General features: G+C 49.7%; 1 protein-coding gene across 3 annotated transcripts in view; it reads left to right on the forward strand.

The window, feature by feature from the left end:
• MED23 (mediator complex subunit 23) overlaps positions 1-23436 on the forward strand; it is a 1372437-nt gene that overhangs the window by 763510 nt on the left and 585491 nt on the right. For all 3 annotated transcript variants that reach the window (XM_069606687.1, XM_069606688.1, XM_069606689.1), the window contains one exon: positions 22457-22581. In XM_069606687.1, coding sequence (XP_069462788.1) covers positions 22457-22581 — 125 coding nt within the window. The remainder of the gene's footprint in view (positions 1-22456; positions 22582-23436) is intronic.

Raw genomic sequence — 23436 nt, forward strand, 5'->3', positions numbered from 1 at the left:
TGGCCTGGTGGACAGAATTTTACGAGACCACCCCTAGTTAGTGAACCTGGGACTCTGAGAGGTTAGCCAAGCCCAATCATGGTATGCGTGGACAAGGTTATTTTCCGGAGAGTGCAAGTGTGGTCGGTTGCCACAACTAGTCCACACAGTGAAGCACACAATAATTCAATTTAGACCAGTAAAGTAATAAAATACGATATTTATTCTAGGCCCAAAAACACACACTAGGAAATGAAACAAGCAGGGGATAATATCACACAACAGTCAGTTATCAAACATATATACAGTCACCTTTTGGTTCTTAGAAATGCACTCAATAACATAGCCATAAGTTAAGTAGTGATGCTATAGAATGAAATCAAGTCACAAGAATAATACCCTCACTTTATAAGTCCATTCCCTATGATGTTATGGGGCTTTGTACCCAAAAATCACAAAGCTTCTTCTTGGGGTCGAAAATGGGCTGATGTAGGAGAAGTTCTTGTGTTGGTGAAATGTTCCATAAGGTATTCAACAAAGTTACAGGTAGGTAAAATTATATTCATGTGTTTCATATATAGGCATTTAGATCAAACTATTAAAAAGCGATGGAATGGAATAACCGAAGTTTATTCTGAGTAGTACCGGGGGAGGTGAATGCGTTGCAGTCACTTATCCTACCTACTCCGATTTTTCTACAAAACTAAGTGGGTCGACTTGGGGTTACTGGAGGTAAGTTTTCCCACTGTTGGTTCTAGTGCGAGATGCCCAGGAGCTGTGGGCACAAGGATTCTCCAGTTGGTTCCAGGAGCAGATTGCAACCCTTTGCAAAGAAGAATTGCGGAAGGCACCGATGCAGACCTGTTCAGGACACTTCAGCAAACGGGGGAGGGCGGGTTCCAACGGCTACCGCTCACAGGTGACAGCAGGCTTTCTTCCATTTGTGGTTGAAGACCACCTTCCAAAGCATGATGCCTTGAAGCTGGGAGACTGACTGATTTTAGGCTGGAAGGCGGCTTATACCATAAACTGGCAACCACCGAAGTTCCGGTGACAAACACGAAATGGCAACAATTCTACCAAGGTAGCCCACTGCAGAGCTGGTCAGTCCAACAGGTGGTCCAGGGACACTTCTGACACCTCAGGACGGCTGGATCATTGAGGAATTCGTCTAGACTGGTTGGTCCCACCAGTCCAAGGAATGAAGCACAGCTCAGAGCTTTTGCAGATCAGGTAGTCCAGCAGGGCTTCACTAGGGCAAACGCAGGAAGGGATGCTGGGCCTCTTCAGGAGTTTTCCACTGATCTCCAGTCGGTTGCTAGTCCACGCAGGATAGTTGGCTCCAGCGCCGATTTCCAGAAATGGCTGCAGGAGTCCTCTTCTTATCCCAAATCCAGCCTACAAGCAAGTCCAAGACCACCAATGGTAAGGATCTGCACCATTCGAACAGCCAGCAGTGGTCTAAAAAGGGACCACTGTGGGTTTCATTCATGCCACACTCCTAGATTCTCGGGCACCACGGATGTGGAGTGGGACCAGACCATCCCCCCCTTCTTGGGCCAAGCACACACAAAGGTATCACTAGTCCGTGAATGCAGCAGCTTTCCTTGGTAAGTGTATGATCTTATATTGGATTTCCTGACTTGAGAAGGCTGAAAGAAGGCCAAACAAAAATATGGCCAAACTACAAGTGAAAATCTTGTGACACAGCCATTTTAGGGCACAAGCAACATTTAGTGTTAGGTAGATTTCCTTCTCGAGTGAAATTCTCCCCACTTTGTGAGACCCCAACATTTTTGCTGGATTATTGAATTTTTGGACTGATTCTCCTCAGTGGGAACCTTTTTCCACACTAACTCTTTCATTTACTCAAACCATGGGAATCCTCTTGACCTCTTTTGATACTTTTTAATGGAGTTCTGCTTTCCTTCATGTTTCCTGGCATCTACCTTTTTATTATTGCATTACACAGCACTTTCTGTGCAGTGTTGCTCGGAGTGCCCTGAGCTCAACTTTTTATTTTACCTGTGTTAACACATGTTACCAGGCAGGGGGGTACATCCATTAGTCCATCCTTTATTTTTGACAAATCAGCAGAGCCCAACTTAAGCGGAGCGCTGAAAAGGAAACAATGTCTCCCTTTTCCAGTAGCTTTTAGTTACTGTTCGGAGTTCATCTAACAGGCTGGTGGCAGTGTACCTTTTTGCACGACTTTGTGTGGACCTTTGTCGCAGGCTGCCTTTGCAGCTGCGATAACAGACACAAGGGTCAACATTTGCCTAAAATGGTGGCTGTACTTTTTTTAAGCCCTGTTCTTGATGACTTGTTCTTACTACTTCTACCTGCCTGGGTGGGGGAGATATTGACAGGTTTTTTTTTTTTACATGCTTTTGGAAAGCCCGCTAAAACGGAGTGCCTGAAAGGACAGGAAGTGGGCAAGGTGATTGAAAATCCCCTGGTCTTTGTTCTCCAGTGTGCCTGCCTGGAATCATTTTGTGTTGGTAGGCTAGCTGTCCCCATTGGACAACCACCCCCCAGGTTTGAATGAATGCATGTCTGGTGATTGGTGGGCCCAGCCGGTTTTCCTGCATAAAAGGCGAGGGTCCTGGAGCAGAAACTCAGTCGACCACTGGACTGAAGAGCCAAAGAGAAATCTGTAGAAGGACGTCCCCAGCAACTTCAAAGCGCCCACCAGACCCGTTGAGCGGCTACTGCCAACTCAACCCCGAATTCCAAGCAACAGGTAAGATATCCTGAAGACATCTTACTCCCATGGACTGATAGGCCTAACCAGTCTCAAGACCAGCTGCATTTTGTGCCGTCCCTCGAAGAGCTGTGAACCCCCAGGCTTGTAAACTGCCAGTACCCTGGGTCTTGTGCTTTTTTGCAGTGCATTATCTTGTGTCTTGTGATGCGTGGTTTTGGGTGAAACCTTGTGGGCATCCTTCTGGGCCTGCAGTGACTCGTTCCCGCTCCTAGACGTCCACTCAACCGAGTTGAGGACTGAGAACTGCAGAGACGTCTGCCAGACAACCGTTGTTGTTCTGAAGCTTGTGAAGGACTCCTCCGAGCCAGTATCGTGAAGATCCTCTGCTTGGTGTCCTACTGCAAGAGTGCAACAGTCTGATCCCTCCCAAGTTCCTTCTTCAGCCACCAAGGCCAAGAAACCCGAACCAGGATCTGATGTCGCCTCACCTTGGGGACCGTCCTGTGACATTGTGTTCTTCATTGAAAAGGTACTGTCCTGCATATATATGTACTTACATGGGGCTTGCTGCGTTGATCTGTTGCTCCTGCGGGCTGTATTTAATTAATCCCTGCACCCCTCCAGGGCCTGCCTGGAGTCCCATTGGGGTGGACGACCCATTGAGCTCTATTCTGCCTCAGGCCTCAGAACATTTGCACTTGGGGCCTTACTGCGAGGGAATTCCCAAATTTCCCTGCTGCTGTTAAAACCTACCTGCAAACTTGAAGGGTGGCGGCTAGGCCCTGCCTTCTGGAACATTGGTGCCCCAGTGTCCCCTCTAACTTTGTTCAGCCCGCCTAAAACTGGGTTGGACTTCCTAAAATACGCTAAGCTAAAGTTATATAAAGTGATCAAAGTTCTAACAAGTTGGCATATATGTTTCAGGAGGTTTGATTGTGATTTGTTACCTTTATTGCTATTCTCAAATATATAACTCTGTGACTATTGCAACTGTTCTTATTTTATTATTGTGTGATAGTACTTACCGTACTTAAATGCTACAAGCATTAGTGTATGTAAAAAAATGCCTATTTTTTATATAACTGCTAGTGTGTAAGAGTTTCCTTGAACTAACTGTGGGACTCACTACAGCCCTCCTCCCTCCTAGACTAGGCCCCATTGCTACCAAACCTTTCAGTAGTTCAGGCTAAACCTAAGGGGTGTAACCCTGTTCATCCAAAGTGGGCTTTCTAAAGTCTTGTCACACACAGGACTTTGGCAAAAACCCTAACATTTAGTAAACGTGAATGTACACACTAGAAATAACGCAACATTGGCAAAAATGTAATTGCTGCCAACAGCTTGTCTTTAGGCACATATGAAAGTATTCAAAAGTCCCAAGTGTAAAATGCTATGGTGATACCAAAGTAGTTTTTGTTAAGGACTCCCGTCCTTGTTGGAGACTGACGTCTCTGTGATTAAGGAGTAGCTGATGTATGGCGTTGGCAGGCGCACAGTAAGGATTCGCAAATTCGAATTTATTCAAGCATCATTTGTGAAAAGAAATTTCAGCGTTTTTTTATTATTACTATCCGCAAGCAAAGTTTACAAGCAAAATGCACTTATTTTTGGATATTCTATTAGACCTTTTGTTTTGAATACAGTCACACATGTTTACTAACATCACTTTGCAATCTATTGTGCAAAATTACAACTGAAAGTTGTGTACGGTGATTACTGAAGAAGAGCTTTAACGTTGAAACACATGTCGGCTCACATGATTGAAAGAACCATAGTGATAAATAATAATTAATAAATAAAAGTAATGAAATTAATTCAGTAATCGATAAAACTCATTTGTTTCTCCAATTCATTTTTCAACAACATCACTCTTTAAATCTTGGGTTGAGCGCTTTAATTATAGAATGTTCTCTGTTTGATCCAAAAGTATACCCACTGCACTGCTTTTTAAGATGCTGTTTGCACTGTTAAAATGTTACCAAAAAAGTCAAAAGAGAAAAGGAAAGCATAGTTTCTCCACCATGGGGTGTGGCATGGATTCACGTGCTCATGAATATTCCTCGTCGTCAGGCTGGGAATCCTCGGTAAAGAAAAATCAGTATCAGTTTCGTTTCTGATATGTCTTTCGTAGTAGTAACCAATCACTGATCTCTGCGTCATACTGACCACAGCCAATGACTGCCATCTCCCTAAGCCCCGCCTCTGGCAGCCATCTTCAGATTTCTACCGCACGTTCAAGTGTTGGGATCCTCGTGCTATTGCTCTCGAGCTTTAGTGCGTTTTCGCGCTTTTTCATAGGAAAATTCTCTCTTTTTTCGGTCAAAAGAGCCTCAAGCTCCACCGTTTCTTTATCCGATCAACGGGGACCCGTGTCGGATTCTTCTACGCCCCTCAAGGGTGAAGATTTCGTCGAGCCATGCTTTTGGAGGACTCCAGAAGTTTCTCAGGCCCATCTCGGACATGGCCCAGTAGAAGGGAAGCTCGACGCCCTGAAAGATGTTCAGGGTCTGCCCTGGATGCCAGCTTCAGAATGTCCCTTTGCCTCTACTGCCTGCATGAGGACAAGACACACGTGGAGAAGGACTGTGCGTTTTGCGGCAATATGTCGGAGCGGACCATGAAGGACCGCCATCTGCGTCTCGCCAACTGGCTGGAAGGAAAGAGCCCGTCAGGCGAGAAAAAGAAGTTGTCTGAGCGGTCTTCTAAGACCTTTGAGGGCGCCCCGGCGACGGGGGCCCAACAGAAGGCCAAGCACCGCGAGTCCGCTGGCACCGGGAGTGCCGAACGGTCGGGCTCTACGGTTGCCAGGCAGGGCGCATCCTCCCCGGCGCCATCAACCACCAGCCAACGCTCTGGCTCGGGTAAGAGGAAGGCCGAGCACCCAGCGAAGCTCCTGGAGAGACCCCGGTCGAGCTCGAAGGCCCCATCGGAGGGGGAGCGAGGCGGTGACCCTCCCCCCCAAGGAGAAGGCGGTGAGCGCACCTAAGGTGGTGAAAGCCTTGATCCACCCTGCCAAGGCCTCTATCGAGACAGTCGCGGCGGCCCTGGCTAAGCCTGTGGAGGCTACACCAGTGTAGGTGACCTCGGGGCCCAGAGTCTCCCTGCCACCGCGGAGGGAGTCCACTTTCAAGCCCATCGACAGGACCCCCGTGAAACCTCCGACGGAGAAGAAAAGGGGGGGGCAGGAGGTCGTCGTGGATTCGGCCTCAACCTCTGAAGAGGAGCTGATCGAAGTCTTAAGCCACGGCATTGGCGTGGAAGAAGACCAGCCCGTCGGGAGGGACCCCGACGTAGGAGACGACGAGAACGTCGAGGGTGCCGACGAGGCTCCTGACCGCCCGTCGGAATCCCCTCAACCAGTGCCGCAAGACAACTCGGCGGCCATTTTATTGGCTATACAGTCCTTATGCTCGGAGATAAGGACGAGATTGCCGTTACCACCAACGGAGGAACCGCTCCCGACTGGGGACCCGGAGCCAGGCCCTTCTGGGAGCCCTCCTCCTAAGTGAAGAAGGATTTATCCTCCACCTCCTTTTCAACCATCGCGCCCTGCTCAGCCCTCCTCGCCGTCCACAACACGTGGGGATGATACGGGGACGGACACGGCCGCGACAGGTACAGACGATGAGGTTTACGACGAGGATCTTCCATCGTCACCTCCTCCCCGGGCTTCCCCACCCGACGAGATTGGATCATTTCATGCCATGTTCGACAGGGCATCCGAGCTTTTCCAGCTCTGCCCGGAAGAGAAGAAGGAGGAAGGTTTCCTTTATCAACGGCGCGAGACCAAGAGGAAGATGGTCCTCGCTGTACCTCTACTGGACGATATCTGGGATGAGGGTCTCGCCCTCCTCAAGAACCCATCCACAACGCCTGCGAGAAGGGATCGGTGTGAGAAGAAGTACCGGGTCCCGGACGCGGCCCCCTTGTGCCTTCGGGCACAGACGACCCCGGACTCGGTCGTCTCTGCGGCGGCCAGGAAGAAAGCGGGGGGGGGGGGCTTCGGCCTCTACGTCAACCTCCCCCCCGGACGGCGAGGGAAAGAAATTGGACACGATGGGACGCAGAGTCATCTCATCGGCAGCGATGACGATTAAGGCTGCCATCGCCTTGGCTATCGTAGCCCGCTACGACAGGGAGTTGTGGTACAAGATCGCCCCCCTGCTGGACTTCCTACTGGACGACAAGAGGGCGAAGGCCCTAGAGATCTTGCAGGAAGGAGAAGTGGCGTCGGGCCACGCCATTACGATAGCGACGGAGATCGCTGACACTGGGTTTCGCCAGTTGGGCAACGGCGTGTGCCTTAGACGGCGTGGATGGCTCAAGGCAACGGACTTCCGGCAGGACGTGCAGACCAGAGTTTGGACATGCCGTTCGACGGGAGCAACCTGTTTGGGAAAACAGTGGACGATTCCCTACAAGCCATCAAGACGGACACAGAGACGACCCGGGCTCTTGGTGTTCTCCAGCAACGACGGCCGCCCTTTTGGAGCACCGGAGGCAAGCAGGGTGCCTCCAAAGGTTCCGGCGGCGGATATTCTACCTACCGTCAAGCGGCCCGTTCGTCGTCACAGGAAGCCTACTGGGGACGAGGCAAGTCGGGCGGACCCCGCCGTCGTCGCCAGGGAGGACAAGGCGGCAAAGCCTCGTTGAAGCAGGACTGAACCGGCCGTGGGGTCGGGCCCCCACTGAAGCATCCCGGTGGGAGGCCGGCTGGCGAACTTCATCAGCGTGTGGGAGTCCATCTCCACCGACCGTTGGGTGCTGGACGCCCTGGCCCAGGGTCACGCGCTCGAGTTTCTAAAGAAGTGCCCGCGCGACCCCCCCGTGGCCAGGAAGGAACATCACGTCCCTCAACTTCTCTTGGAGGTAAAGGCGATGCTCAAGAAAGGCGCCATCGAGCTTGTCCCAAAGAAGCTTTGGGGCTCCGGAGTTTACTCAAGATACTTCCTCGTGAAGAAGAAGACAGGAGGATGGCGTCCCATCCTGGACCTAAGACGACTGAACAAATTCATCAAGGCACAGAAGTTCCGGATGGTCACCCTCCAGCACGTCCTGGGTCAGCTGGAGGAGGGCGATTTCCTGTCGTCGTTGGATTTGGAGGATGCTTACTTCCATATCCCCATCCTAAAGGGACACCGAAAGTTTCTCAGATTCGTGGTCCAAGGGCGTCACTACCAGTTCAGAGCCCTTCCCTTCGGATTGAGGTCGGCACCCAGGGTGTTCACCAAGTGCCTCGCACCGGTGGCGGCGCGGCTGCGCCTGGAGGGGATCCACGTCTACCCCTACCTGGACGACTGGCTCATCCGAGCAAAGACAAGGGAGCTCGCCGAGGAGCACACGGCGAGGACCATCCAACTACTCGCGGACCTGGGATTCTCCATAAACTACGCCAAGTCCCACCTGGTGCCCGCGCAAGAAGCACTGTTTCTGGGAGCGAAACTCGACACAGTGGCGCTTCTGGCCTCTCCGTCGGAGGAAAGGACGAGGGCCATCTTGGGCAAGGTGCAGCGGATGCTGGTTGCGGACGCGGCCAGGGTGAGGTCCATCAAATCCCTCCTCGGAATGATGCCTTCTTGCATTTATCTCATCCGCCTGTGCAGGCTTCGGATGCGCCCGTTACAGGAGTTCCTGGACGCTCGCTGGATCCAGACGACGGGCAGCTTCGAGGACAGGATCATACTCGACGAGAGCTTCCGACGAGCGATCCGGTGGTGGGGCACCCACGCGCATCTGACGGCGGGCATGGACTTCCAGACCCCGGGCCACCAGAAGACAGTGATCACGGATGCCTCGCTGGAAGGGTGGGGAGCGCACACCGAAAATCTGCACGCGAGAGGCCTTTGGCTTCCGACAGAGAAGTCCCTCCATATCAACGTCCTGGAGCTCCGTGCAGTGTTTTGGGCCCTCAGATCCTTTCTTCCGTCCCTCAAGGGCAAGGTGGTGAGGATCTTCACCGACAACACCACCACCATGTTCTACATCAGGAAGCAGGGCGGTACCAGATCCCCAGCCCTGTCCAAGGAGGCGCAGGATCTGTGGCATTGGGCTGTCGCCCAAGGGATGTTTCTGGTGCCGTTTCATCTGGCAGGAATAAAAAACACCATCGCCGACTCGCTCAGCAGAGAGCTGCGCTCGTGCCACGAGTGGGAACTACGACAGAATCTAGTGGACCGCCTCTTCCGACGCTGGGGCACACCCCAGATCGATCTGTTCGCGACGGCGACGAACTCCAAATGCCGGAGGTTCGCCAGCAGTTTTCCCCAGCCGAGGAGCATTGGCGATGCTTTCTCGTTGCCCTGGGAGGGCCGGTTTCTATACGCGTTCCCTCCATTGCCGTTGCTGATCCGGCTCATCAACCAGCTCAAGAGGTCACGATGCAGGATGATCCTCGTCGCACCTGCGTGGCCGAGGCAGATATGGTTCCCGGACCTTCTGGACTTGTCAGCGTCCCCGTCAATCAAGCTGCCAGTGGACGCGGATCTTCTCTCCAGGGAAGGAGGCGCCATCCTCCATCACAACCCGAAGTCGCTGAACTTGCAGTCCTGGCTCCTGTAGCGTTAGAGTTTGGAGGTTACGACATACCGGCCGACTGCAGAGAGGTTCTTGCAAAGGCCAGGGTGTCCTCAACTCTTAAATGCTACAGACACAAATGGAAGAGGTTCTCTGTCTGGTGCCACGCACAGATTATTAACCCTCTACGGATTACGGCTCCTCAAGTACTGCCGTACCTACTGACGCTGGCCAAGGCTGGACTGGCGCATGCTTCCATCAAGATTCATCTTGCTGCGATATCCCGATACACCAGAACCACGGGACGGACGTCTTTGTGGTCTCATCGTCTGGTGAAAGAATTCATGAAGGGACTGTTCAGATCGTTCCTGCCGGTGAAGGCTCCGGCCCCGGCGTGGGAGCTCAACGTAGTGCTGACCAAGCTCATGGGACCTCCGTTCGAGCCTCTGCACTCAGCTCCGTTGAAGTTCTTGTCGTGGAAAACAGCATTTCTTGTGGCCATCACCTCCGCACGACGGGTGGGAGAGATCCAGGCCCTTTCCTGCAAGCCCCTGTACTTGACTTTTCACGACACGAGGATAGTGCTCAGGATGCACCCCTCCTTCATGCCCAAGGTGCCGTCGGACTTCCACCTCAACGAACCCTTGGTGTTGCCTGTTTTCTTCCCGTCGCCTTCGTCGCCGGCTGAAAGGACTTTGCACTCGCTGGATGTGGCTAGAGCGCTGAAGTTCTACGTGGACCGCACGAAGAGTTTTCGGAAGACGTCACAACTTTTTGTGAACTTTGGACCTGTCAATCAGGGGAAGGCTCTCTCAAAGGCTTCCATTTCCAGATGGCTCTCCGGCTGTATCATGTACTGTCATCGGTTGGCAAACCAACCGCTGCCCGGCCGTCCGAGAGCCCATTCCACCAGAGCGATCGCAGCTACCACGGCGTTCCTATCTGGTGTGCCCCTGCTGGACATCTGCAGGGCTGCTACGTGGAGGTCGACGCACACCTTCACGAAATTCTACTGCGTCGACCGGGATTCCAGGGGTCGGCCAAGCAGTGCTGCGCAACCTGTTCGCCTAAGGTGAGCCTGGTGAGAAGGTAAGGGATGCTTAATGTTGAGTTGTTGTATTGCTTAATGTTGAGCCTGTTGCCTCCTCCCGTGGTTGTGCATGTGTGTACTGCTATGTATTCTTTTATTCATGAGCATGTGAATCCATGCCAGACCCATGGTGGAGAACAACAGTTACAGGTAAGTAACTTGTTCCTTCCCAGGGCTGATAGTCTAAAGGATTGATCATTTCCCCATAACAAAATGAGCAAAAGGGGTAGGGAGTGGAGCTGAAAGTTTCCCTTCCTGGTAAAAAGACAGGGCAGGTTAAAAAAAATGAAAAAGAAGCAAATCATTTGGAGAGCCAAAGAATATGGAGGGAAAGTTGCCCAAAGAGAAACTTTTCCTAACTACCAATTTGGTTATATAGGTCAAAGGGTCGGACTGAAAACAAAAGGGTCGATTTTATTTTATTTATTTATTTGGGAGGAGGGATCCCCCTGCCCCCTCCAAACTCCCTTTTTTGTGGTACAAACCACTTTTTCCTATACGGAAACCCAAAAATATATATATATTTGAAAAAAAAATTCGACCCTTTTTGTTTTAGGTCCTATTGACTCGACCCTATGGCATTCGATCCTTTTGGATTCAAACATTTGACCGGACACCACCAATTTGGTTATCTACCGTTGGGTCTTAAGATGGGCAATTAAGATTCTCACCCCCTTCATGTCCCTATGATTCGGCATAGAGCTTCCTAGGAGATGCGTCTCTTCTGCAGTTCCCATACTCTTCTCTTGATGGCATTCCTGCTCTACTGCTTCTCCCTCTGGGTCCTTGGGCCATCTTCCGACCTCTGGAACATGTCTTTGGTGTCTCCTATGGCCTTACCTGGGGTTGGAAGCCACAGCTTGCGATAGAACTGAGTCACCTCTGTTAAAACATTGACTTTCAGCACTGTGTTGCTTAGGAACTTTCATTCTATTCTGTAGCTATCCTAAATTGTCTCTGGGGGTACTTTCCTGCTCCTAGGAAAATGTTCTGTACCCACAATGGGTTCAGTGAGCCTTGGACCAAATATCATTTTAGTACTTATTCACCTAATGATTGTCAATGCATTTCTGAAGTCATTGTCTGTATTTCTCAAATGGTGAATGCATTTTAAACATTGCAACTCATTTTGGTGAGCCTGGAAATACTTATTTGACCTGATAGTTTTCGGTGTGTGATTTAATAAGGTATTTATTTGTTTAGTGCATCAGTGTTGTATGTTTTCTAGAGTTGTGGTATGTGGACTATTTGTACTGTTGTTGGCCTGCTGTCCCTACCCGAGAGTTAAGCCTTGTTGCTCTGTCTGTTAACTATCTTTTAGAAAGGTTTGCCTTCCCTTTCTTGTCGGATATGTTTAGCCCCCATTAAAGTCTGTGTCTGTGGTTCCTTCAGCAAAGGGTGGTACAAAACTGCCTTAACACATGTAAAGAGGCTATAGTGCAAGGTTGTCCAACTCCTGGCCTCGAGGGCCGGAAACATGTCAGAGTTTCAGGACATCCCTCATTAATATTCACAAGATAAATTTGCAATCAATGATTCTGAGGGTCTCATCAGAAGGTTGGCGGTCCATAAATAAACATACCGGCACCCTTTCCTGACCGCCAAACTACGAGTCTTTCGGTAGGTGCACCTTCCGTCAGGCCTGACCTGCTGGGAGTTCAGGCCCCTACCAGCAGGTTTTTGACTGAAGCACCAGCACTGTTACTAACCGCCACCGTTAATAACTGTGCCGGTTAGTAACAGTGCCGGTGCTTCAGATTTCCGATTCCCATGGAGTCCTTTTGGACTCCATGGGAATAGGAAATAACCGTACCACCGCCTGTGATATCCTGGTAGCACCGGGATGTCAGGTGGTGGTAACAGTGTTACGGGGTTGCTAGTAACCCGCCGCCTACCAGCGGTTTTTACTGGCAACCCTGTAATGAGGGCCTTTTCTGAAGTCCAGCTAAGGGCTTAGTAAAACCATTCAACTGAGGCAGTACAGTACTCTTAGTATAAGGCTGTACCACCTGAGTTCATGTTAGCGTAGACAGAGCAGCCAGGTTTATTTTAGGAGGGAGAGAGGGCTGTAGAATCAGTACAAATGAAATTGTAATACAAATGGTCCAAAGAAACACTGAAACACTATGTATTGTAAAAATAAATGGTTTATTTAAATACAAGTGGGCCCAGCTAAACACTATGCTTGAAGGGTATCCCTACAAAATATTGTAGTGGGTGTCCACCGCACATTTTAAAATGATGCAGGGGTGTCCCCCGCAGGGTCCATGGGTCAATATCGCCACAAAAATATGGCGATATTTTTGTATCGCAATATTTTTGCGGGGATATTAACACATGGAACCGCTTGAAGGTACACAGACATCGCATAAACCTTATTTGGAACACCTATGTTTTAGGGAAGTCAAACCTTTTCATACACATTCAGTATGAGTCGCACCTATTCTTGGGGAGTACAAACCAATGGTTACTTTCAGATTACATTCAGTAATTCAAGGGTAGTAGACCCTACCAGTTGTACCGTGACGCTCAGTAACACATCACATAATTAGTCAACTGGACAATATACCTTTTGTGACTAGTGGAACACTTATGCTAGGGACAGTAAACTCCTATAGCTAATTTTGTGATAATGCACAGTTATACTAGGTGAGTAAAACCTAAGGATGTAATATTCAATTACAGGTGCTTTTGAGATCAGTGAAACACAGATTGAGATGAGCATTAACTCTTGTAACTTATTTTTGGATGACAAATAGCTAACTCAAGGTCAGTAAAACCCATACACATTTCCAAGGAGTTATCAGCACCTTGGGCAGGTATTAACCTAAAACTCTGTGTCTGTCTAAAACAGACCAGGGAAAGCAAACCCCAATGTTACACTTTATGAATGACTCAGTTATTCTAGGTAGGTACAACCTAATGCAGACTTATTCTGGACAGGTTAACAGCAAGTCAGGGGAAGCAAGATTCAGTTGGGGGACACTCGTACAATTATCCTAACGGGAATAATAAAGTGAAACCAACGGCATTACTTTTGGGAAGAGGCACAACCAAACCACAGGTGAGTAGTAATATACCCTTACATCTACTTTCTGTTAGAATGGCGAAACAGTTTCTAAAGAAAGCAAGATGTTGTGTACTTTTCAGAATAGTGAAACACACATTCAAGGTAAGAACTTTTGTAACTATTCACTCTGAGTTACTGTTACCAACCAACTCTTTTACAAGTAAGTAACTTTTAAACTTGTATTCTCTTTTCTAGGCAAAAGGCCCAATCCCTTAAATCTTTCCCTTGCTCTTGGAGCATGAGTGTTCAGAGGCAGAAGGGGGGGTCACTAATGCCTAGTGTCCAACAGGCAGTGTTAGGATAGGTTCTTAAGTAGCAAAAGTCAGAGTTCCTTAGGAAGCAGTTCAAACATGTGAGTATTTTACTTTAGAGATAGTTGAGGGTCCAGGGGCTTCACAGAAGACACCCTAGGAGGATTCTAACAGTGGGATTGGGTGAACTGGACGAGAGGCCTCCCAAGCACAGAAAACACCCCACAACTACACAGGAATCACAAGAGACTTAAGGTAAGTAAATTTGCAGCAAGAGGATTTCAGGATCTGCAGCAAAAAACCTGGTCAGTGGATTCCTTGTCGTGGTAACTGAAAACAGAACCTTGGAAGGGACTTTGCAGCAGGGATCAATGGAGAAGGCTATAGGCAAAGTTTTGCTCGCGGCTGGATGCAGCTCTGTGGATTGGCACCTTTTACAGGAGCACAGAAGAAGACAGAATATCGCTAGTCGGATTCTCGTCGTTACAAAGGTCCAGCACTTTGGCGAGGCGACTTTTCGGACTTCATTTGCGTCTCTGGAGATCCAGCAGGATGCCCACAAAGTTTCAGCGAGATTTGGAATTCGGAAGACTGTGCACCGCACAATGGCTCGAGGTACCAGGGTATTTGGTTGTTGCAGCCCCGCAGGATCGCAGCAAGCATGGGATGGCTCAAAATGCAGGTCTTCCTGAGTCTAGTGGGTCTCACCAGGCACTGGGTCGGGGTCGTTTTCAGGTCCCCAGGTCGATTGGAACCAAGGCCTACAGCCAGTGGTAGAAGTGTACCAAAAAAAGTAGTGGAACTGTGATCTTGGTAGGGGAGAGGGTAGGTGGAAGCATAGTGCAACATGTGACACGTGCTGCGGCCATGGCATTCCAATAGTCTTAAGTGTGTAGTAACTAAGGCTCCTATTACAACTTTATATTTGCACAAGTACATTAATGCACATATCCTCTATATAGAATGGCAAATATAGTCATAAAAAGTAGAGGAATGGTAAACAGAAAAAAATAAAAGTAGTGGAACACCGCTCCCGACCGTTCCCGCTCACTTCGATCACTGGCTACAGCAGGCTCAGGTTGCACAGCAGGCTCTCCGGTCGCTGGAAATGGTCTGTCGCTTTTCCTTCATCATCCTCTTCGGTTTTGGTTCCAGTGCTCGACTTGTCTTCAGTTTACAGGTTCGGAGTATTTAACAGGAAGTACAGCACAACTTCTGCATTCTCACCCTGCATTTACAACAATGAGCGGTCTGGTTATCCAATTAGGACAGCCAGTCCCCCACTGGGGATTTGTCCCCATTCAGGCAAGGAGGAAGACAAAGGGCTGTGGAGTTTTGGACTCCTCCCTTGCTTCCTGCATTTACAGACAGGCTGGAGCCTGGGTGGGGAGCCCAGAGGACCCCCGCCGAAGATAAAAATCACACAAAGGTATTTCCCACCCTGGATGTCAGAGGAAGGAAGAAGGAAGGACAAGAAACACTAAAATGGCGAAAGAACAAGACAGGAGCCATTTTGGTAAAATGAGCACCCTTGGGTGCCTTTACTGCAGCTGTGAGCACAGCACGCTGTAAAGGCGCAATGATTAGTAAAAGGTATCTGTTAGACCTTGATCGTCGTGCAGATATGTGAGACCTCCGTCCCCAACTGTCACACAGGGAGATACAATTCTACTCCCTGAATAACCCTTGAGGCCACAGGTGGAGAAGTCCGACTCCGCCGAGTGCTGGAAACCCCAAGGAAGCTGAAAAGAAACGTAGGTTAAATACCAGGCAAGCGGAAATAACTCGTGCAAAGGTAGGTAAAACAAGAGACCTTATCAAGTGTTGTCAGAAGCACTGAGGGAAATCTAGGGGTGTGGAAGGGTTCCAGGACTCACGCGGACAGGTTCAAGATGCCACGGAAGCAGCAGGAGAGCCAACTGCAGATCCAAGAAACCCCACCTGGGCTCGTTCCTTGAGCGGGTTACTTAGTACTTGGCAAGAGCACGTGATAGCAGGAGAGTCCGTAGAATTCCGGGTCAGTAGGACAAAGGCCAGGGGCAATCCAAAAGAAAGTCCATAAAACGGTCCGAGGTCAACAGGCAAGTAACAATTTCAAAGTTCCAATTTCAAAGGCAAGGGTAATCCAAACACAGTCCATGAGACGAAGCCGGGTACAGGTTCCAAGAGTAGACACAGGAAGCACAAGAGCCAAACAGAGTTTCCGAAAGAAAAAACAGCTGTGAAGCGCGGTACGAAAGCGAATTACGGCCTTTGTACTGAACGCTTCCTGGTCACGTGACGTGAGAACGTGTCACGTGACCGAGACTCTGGGTCACGTGAATGGATGGAAACGGCAACACGATGAGGATGCGTTCCTCGAAGCGTGCTGCTTCCTACTCTCCAGGGCAACTGCCAATGAAGAAAAGGTCGTAGGCGTGAATGCAGGGTGTAAACCTTGGGCCGATGTTGCGCCGTCCGCGGGCTAAACCGGATTGCCAACGTGAGCCCCGGAAACCGTGAGAGTTGCGTGAAGTGAGTTGTGGGGGTTGTGGGGTCAGTCGGGCTGAAGGGGAACTGGGTTCACTAGTGGAATAAGCATAGGGTATGACAGAGCCCCCCCCAAAGGCCCACGACCAAGTGGGCAGGAAGGATGTTCCCGATGGAATCGGACCACCAAACGGGGGGCTTGGACGTCTGCAGCGGAAACCCAGGACCTCTCTTCAGGACCATAACCCTTCCAGTCCACTAAATACTGCAAGCCACCCCTAAGGAGACGGGAGCCCAGGATATCAGAAACCTCAAAAACATCAGGGGAACCTAGGGATACCGGGGCAGGAGAGGAACGAAGACGGGAAGTGTCCGGGCCAGGCTTGAGCAGGGATGTGTGAAAGATGGGATGTATGCGCCAAGAGGACGGGAGCACCAAACGGTAAGTCACTGGATTGATGACCCGGGAAACCACGTAGGGACCAATGAAACGGGGCAGCAGCTTCCGACAACCCGCCAAGCGAAGGTGACGGGTGGACAACCATACCCGGGACCCCACAGAATATACCGGGGCTGGGTCGCGTTTAGCGTCTGCCCGGGACTTCATTGATGCCTGCGCCTCTCTGAGGTGAGTGATGGTTTGCGCATGAACATAGGACATATCCCGAATGCAGGCAGCAGCGGCCGGATTGACCGCCGAAGAGATATCGGGGACGGGATAAACACGTGGATTCTGGCCATACAAAGCATAAAAGGGTGAGGAACCGGTGGAAGCATGGACAGCATTGTTGTAGGCAAACTCCGCAAACCGGAGGGCTTGCAACCAGTTTGTCTGTAGTTGCAGAGTCAAACAATGCAGGTACTGTTCACTGGTTCGTCCATCGGTTTCTGGGTGGTAGGCATAGGAGTAGCGTGTGTCAATACCGAGAAGGCCGGTCAGGGCACGCCAAAAACGGGACGTAAACTGGGAACCCCTATCCGAAATGAGTACCGATGGCAGGCCAAAAAAACAAAAAACGGACTCAAAAAACAGGTTCGCTAATTTAGGGGCTGATGGAATGCCCTGGCAGGGAAGAAAACGGGCCATTTTAGTGAAGGTTTCAACCACCACCCAGATAGTGTCGAATCCCCAGACCCTAGGAAGGTCAGTCACAAAATCCATGGTCCGAGTGTGCCAAGGTCTCGGTGGAATGGGTAGCGGTCATAGGAGGCCCACCGGTCGGCCCCTGCGGTGTTTACACTGGGCACACACTGGGCATGTCTGTACGTACTGTACCACGTCCCGCTTCATGGAGGGCCACCAGCGTTTCAAGAGGTCCAGAGTACGGTCCTGACCCGGGTGCCCGTTGACAGGGGAGTTGTGGGACCACTCCAGGGCTATATTTCTGGTTTCGCTGGTGGGTAGGACTAGACGGTTTTGTACATAAGGTAATCCATCATAATATACAGAGTCCCATTCTGATGCCTGATCGGGGTGCTGCAGTACCCAAGTACGGATCGTGTCAAGTAGCGCCAGTGGGGGTGTACAGGTACAGATAATGTTTCCTTGGTGTAGGAGAGTCTCGGGGAAGACAGCTAGTGCAACCCCCCCAGGAGAACGAGACAGCGCCTCAGCCTTGCTGTGAGCCATGCCAGAGCGATGCCTGATTTGGAAATCGAAGGCTGCAAAAAACTGATGCCACCTGACCTGTCTGCTATTCACACACCTAAGGGAGGCTAGGTCTTGCAGATTCTGATGGTCGGTAAACACAGTGGTCTTATGCTTCGCCCCCAGGAGGTGGTGTCGCCAAACCCAAAAGGCGTCCATGACCGCCAGAAGCTCCTTCTCTGTGACGGTGTAATGGGCCTCCATGGAGCTAAACTTACGGGAGTGGTAGGGCACGGGATGCAAGCGACCAGTGGAGGCACAGGTTTGTGACAGAACTGCCCCTAGAGCAAATGAGGAGGCGTCTGCCTCGACAATGAATGGACGTTCGGAATCGGGATATTGCAATACGGGAGCGGTAGTAAAGGCCGTTTTTAAATCCTCAAAGGCCTTTTGGTGTACCTCTGTCCAGACGAAAGGGGTGTGAGGGCTCGTAAGAGACGTAAGCGGTGACACTATGGAAGAGAACCCAGGGATAAAGCGGCGATAGAAGTTGGAGAAACCCAAGAAAGATTGTAGGGCCTTTAGGGTCTTCGGAGTTGGCCATTCTAAGACCGCTCGTACCTTGGAATAATTCATCGCCAGGCCACCAGGTGTGATGTTGAACCCTAGGAATTCGATGTTATCTATATGAAACTGGCATTTCTCGGGTTTAGCGAATAAGGAGTGTTTCCTCAAGCGAGAGAGCACTTCTCGGACGTGTTGTACGTGTTCTTCCAGACTACGCGAAAAGATGAGTATATCATCTAAATACACTACCACGAACAAGTCCAGTATATCACAAAAAACGTCATTCATGAAATGCTGGAACGTGGCCGGGGCATTGCAGAGCCCGAAAGGCATGACGGTGTATTCGTAAAGACCATATCGTGTACAGAAGGCGGTTTTCCACTCGTCCCCTTTGCGTATTTGGACGAGGTAATACGCCCCCCGTAGATCCAGTTTGGAGAAAACAGAAGCATTGGTTAGGCGGTCCAATAAGAGAGAGAGAAGCGGTATGGGATACTGATTCTTAACCGTAATGGCATGGAGACGTCGGTAGTCCACACAGGGACGAAGATCGCCCTCCTTCGGGACAAAGAAGATTGGACTGGCAGCTGATGATTTGGAGGGTCTTAAAGGGCCCAAACGTAGCGATTTCGTAATATAGTCCTTAAGGGCTTGATCCTCGGATGGGGACAGAGAATAGATATGAGCCACAGGTACTGGGATCCCAGGGGTTAGATCAATGGGACAATCATAGGGGCGATGCGGGGGAAGTACCTCGGAAGAACCCTGGTCAAAGACTTCAGCATAATCATGGTATACCGCGGGGACATTAGCGGCAACCAGGCCCACTATATGTGGAGACTCAAGGTCGTCTGACAACCTGAGATGGGCGATAGCCCCCGACACTGACGCAGGTGTTCCTTCTTCTCTGACCATAGGGAGGCAGTAGTTCTGGCATAGCTCCGACTCGAAGTGCACCTGACCCGTTCCCCAATTGATATGAGGGTTATGATCCCGTAACCAGGGTATCCCTAGTATCAGCCCGAACTGGGGCATGGCGATCAAATCGAAATGAATGGTTTCACTGTGCACGGACTGGATTGTTAGCATGAGTGGTGCTGTTTGTTGTTTGATGGGACCGGAGGTCAATGCAGTTACATCGACTGCTTGTACAGGTTCTGGTCGGATTTTGTTAACTAAAGGTAGGTTCAGTGTTCGGGCTAGGTTGATATCAATGTAATTCACTGTGGCTCCTGAATCGATAATGATAGTGACTGGATGGATGGTGCCAGGGGTAGGCTGAAGCGTGGCCTGTACCTGAATGGGCCTAACACGGCCAAACGCGGGAACAGAGTTTCTGGGGTCTGACAGAGTGCGCTCGATCCAGGCCCCAATTCTAGGGTCGAGCTGTGCGAAAAACCTGAGTCCTTGGTTTAGGTCGACGGGGACATTCTTTAACAAAGTGACCGTTCAAGCCACAATAGAAACAGGCATTATCTGTTCTCCTCCTCTCTCTTTCCCTTGAAGTAATAGGGGACCTAAGCCCTCCGATCTGCATGGGTTCCCCGGAGGCATCGGAAGAGGACGCGGGCGTGGGTGTACCCGAGGGGAAGGGAGACCCAGCCTGGGCCTCCGTTCAGAATGTCGGGCGTCCACTTGGAGAGCCAAATCAACAAGATCAGGAAATTGTGTAGGCAAGGATGGGACCACTGATAGGGCGTCTTTCATTGGATTACTTAAACCCCGGTAGAAGACCACTGATTTCTTATTTTCCGGCCATGATGTTTCCACCACTAGTTGATTAAATCGAGTGATGTATTTGATAAGGGACCCTCTGCCTTGAGTGAGTTCTAATAGTTCTAAGTCATGAGACTGCGCCTTGTGTCTGGTATCGAACACACGTGACATTTCAGTTATCAAGAGATCGAAATCATAGAGGGCGGGGTGGTCGGTTTCTAACAGAGGGTTAGCCCATGTAGCAGCAATGCCGGACAAGTGTGAAAGGATAAATGCCGCCTTTGTAGTGGGATCTGGGAAAGCAAGGGGTCTACATAGGAAGTGCAACTTACATTGATTAAGGAACGTTCTGAACTTCCCAGGGTCTCCCTGGAACCTTTCAGGGGATGCCAGGGGAAAGGGGGAAGGTAGCACTACAGGAACGGGATTCGGGATGTTTGGGTTCAGGACTACGGGCAGTGGGGGTAGCAGGGCAGTGTCCCCGAGCTCCGGATCAGAGGGCAGGGGATGCTGGGCACTTTGTAACAGATCAAGACGTTGGTGGATTGCTGTATTAGCAGCAACCATGTCTGCCCGAAGTACCGTGATTGCCTGGATTACAGCAGCCATGGGGTCCTCTGCGGCGCCCTCCATATCCGGCATGACAATGGCTTCACAGTCTGTTAGACCTTGATCGTCGTGCAGATATGTGAGACCTCCGTCCCCAACTGTCACACAGGGAGATATAATTCTACTCCCTGTATAACCCTTGAGGCCACAGGTGGAGAAGTCTGACGCCGCCGAGTGCTGGAAACCCCAAGGAAGCTGAAAAGAAACATAGGTTAAATACCAGGCAAGCAGGAATAACTCATGCAAAGGTAGGTAAAACAAGAGACCTTACCAAGTGTTGTCAGAAGTACTGAGGGAAACCTAGGGGTGTGGAAGGGTTCCAGGACTCACGCAGACAGGTTGAAGATGCCACGGGAGCAGCAGGAGAGCCAACTGCAAATCCAAGAAACCCCACCTGGGCTCGTTCCTGGAGAGGGTTACTTAGTACTTTGCAAGAGCACGTGATAGCAGGAGAGTCCGTAGAATTCCGGGTCAGTAGGACAAAGGCAAGGGGCAATCCAAAAGCAAGTCCATAAAACGGTCCGAGGTCGGCAGGCAAGTAACAATTTCGAAGTTCCAATTTCAAAGGCAAGGGTAATCCAAACACAGTCCGTGAGACGAAGCCGGGTACAGGTTCCAAGAGTAGACATAGGAAGCACAAGAGCCAAACAGAGTTTCCGAAAGAAAAAACAGCTGTGAAGCGCAGTACGAAAGCGAATTACGGCCTTTGTACTGAACACTTCCTGGTCACGTGACGCGAGAACGTGTCACGTGACCGAGACTCTGGGTCACGTGAATGGATGGAAACGGCAACGCGACGAGGATGCGTTCCTCGAAGCGTGCTGCTTCCTAGTCTTCAGGGCAACTGCCAATGAAGAAAATGTTGTAGGCGTGAATGCAGGGTGCAAACCTTGGGCCGATGTTGCGCCCGTCCGCGGGCTAAACCGGATTGCCAACGTGAGCCCTGGAAACCGTGAGAGTTGTGTGAAGTGAGTTGTGGGGTTGTGGGGTCAGTCGGGCTGAAGGGGAACTGGGTTCACTAGTGGAATAAGCAGAGGGTATGACAGTATCACTGCCACCAGCCATAGAAGGTAAGCTTGTCCCTGTAACGGAATTGGTACAGTTTTAGTGTGAAAGGGGATATATTGTATCACCCCAGCACTCCACATAAGGTGGGGTGTGCTGGTTTCACCAGATAAAATGTAAAAAGGGATCCATAGATCCTTTCTACTCTTGGGAACTGTAGTTCTCTCAGGGTTAGCCACAGAAAGTTCAAAGGAGAGCCCCTAGGGCAACCCAGCAGCAACAGGCACTTATTGCCAAAAAGTTGTCAAAGAGGATAACTTTCAAAAGTCACTATGAAGAGTCTAAAAAATGACACCTACAAAAAGAGTAAATGATTCTGAGTGTGGAAAAAGGGTCCCACTCAGAGGTATAGGGAAAAAGAATCCTCCAGTAAAGCAAACAGTTCTGGGGTTGACACAGGTCAGGGAGATTTACCATTACTATGAAAATCTTACCTAACACCTAAATGTATGCACATTTTAGCTCATGAATATTCATGAGGGATAGCCTGACAACCAGTCAGGATTCAGGCCCTAGAGACCTGAAGTTGGACAACCCTGCTCTGGTGTTTTAGTAGGCATGGACAGGCGAGATGGACCTGGCAGTCCTCTGTCGTTATCAGTGTGTTTCAATTGCATAATGCTATTGAAACACTTGTGTATAGGCGCGTTATAAATGCCATATCATACCATATAATATCACTTGTCTTACTCATTTTCGGGGCCCATCTGATGAAAATGTACAGCCTTGTAGCCACTATTTACATGTGATGGCTTATCCCAGCTTCGTCATCCACATTTTCAGAACGTACCCAGGTGAGAGTCACTAAAATTGATTTTTGTTTTGTTTGTAGATTTTTTCACAGGCTCCGATTCAATTCAGGGAACATGGTGCAAGGACATTTTGCAAACTATCATGAGCTTCACTCCACACAACTGGGCTTCACACACACTAAGCTGTTTTCCAGCACCACTGCAGGTAAAATGTTTTCAAATTCAATGCACAGGGCATTCAGAATGCACTTTTGTTTGTCTGAACAGTTGCTGCAAATTGAAAGTTTATAATTATGACTTTGTGTCTCATAATTTCTTCTTTGTTCTGGTTACTGTTTGGTTTCCATTACTTTGAGATCTTTGACTTTAGGAAGTCAACATTGCACCCTTCCCTTCATGGAGACTTTCCCCCTGGCAATAGCTCACAGTATGTGAATGAACTGATCTCAAACTCGAAAATGTATCTTCTCCAAAATGTCTAAGGGTCAGAGTTAAGGAGATTTTTCTGCAGTCTCTCTAAACTAATACAAAAAAGGGTACCAACCAAAAGTAAAGACTGAGCTGGGAGTGTGAGTGTGGGAGAAAATGCAGCGTGAATAGTTTTCTCAAAGTAAACTGACAACAGAAAATCCTTTCTGGAAGAGCGAGAGAGTCATCATTCACAAATTCATGCTTCCTATTACATCACTCATCTTACTCGCTGTCATGTTGAAAAAGAGGGCCCTGTCAAATGCGAAATGTAAATTATTGCACGCGCTCCAGAGAAATTTTTTCAACACAGTAGAAGTTAATTTAAAAAGATTCCACCCATTTCTAAGGCCTTTAAATTGAATCTAGAGACTGGCTTGTTAATGCTGAGGACAGCCCAAGAACCAAACGGCGAACAGTCTACATGTAAAGCTACAAAAGTCCGGATTTCATGCTTTAAAGATACAAATGAAAATCACACATTTCTTCAACTACTGCCACATCTATAGGGAAAGACATGTGGAAAGATGCACAGGGAAGTCGGAACTGTACCCCATGTAAAAAACGAGGCCCTGACCTTTGGAATGTCCAG

The sequence above is a fragment of the Ambystoma mexicanum genome, chromosome 4p (genome assembly GCF_040938575.1).
Source record: "Ambystoma mexicanum isolate Mex_15411 chromosome 4p, UKY_AmexF1_1, whole genome shotgun sequence".
NCBI classification, from domain to species: Eukaryota; Metazoa; Chordata; class Amphibia; order Caudata; family Ambystomatidae; genus Ambystoma; species Ambystoma mexicanum.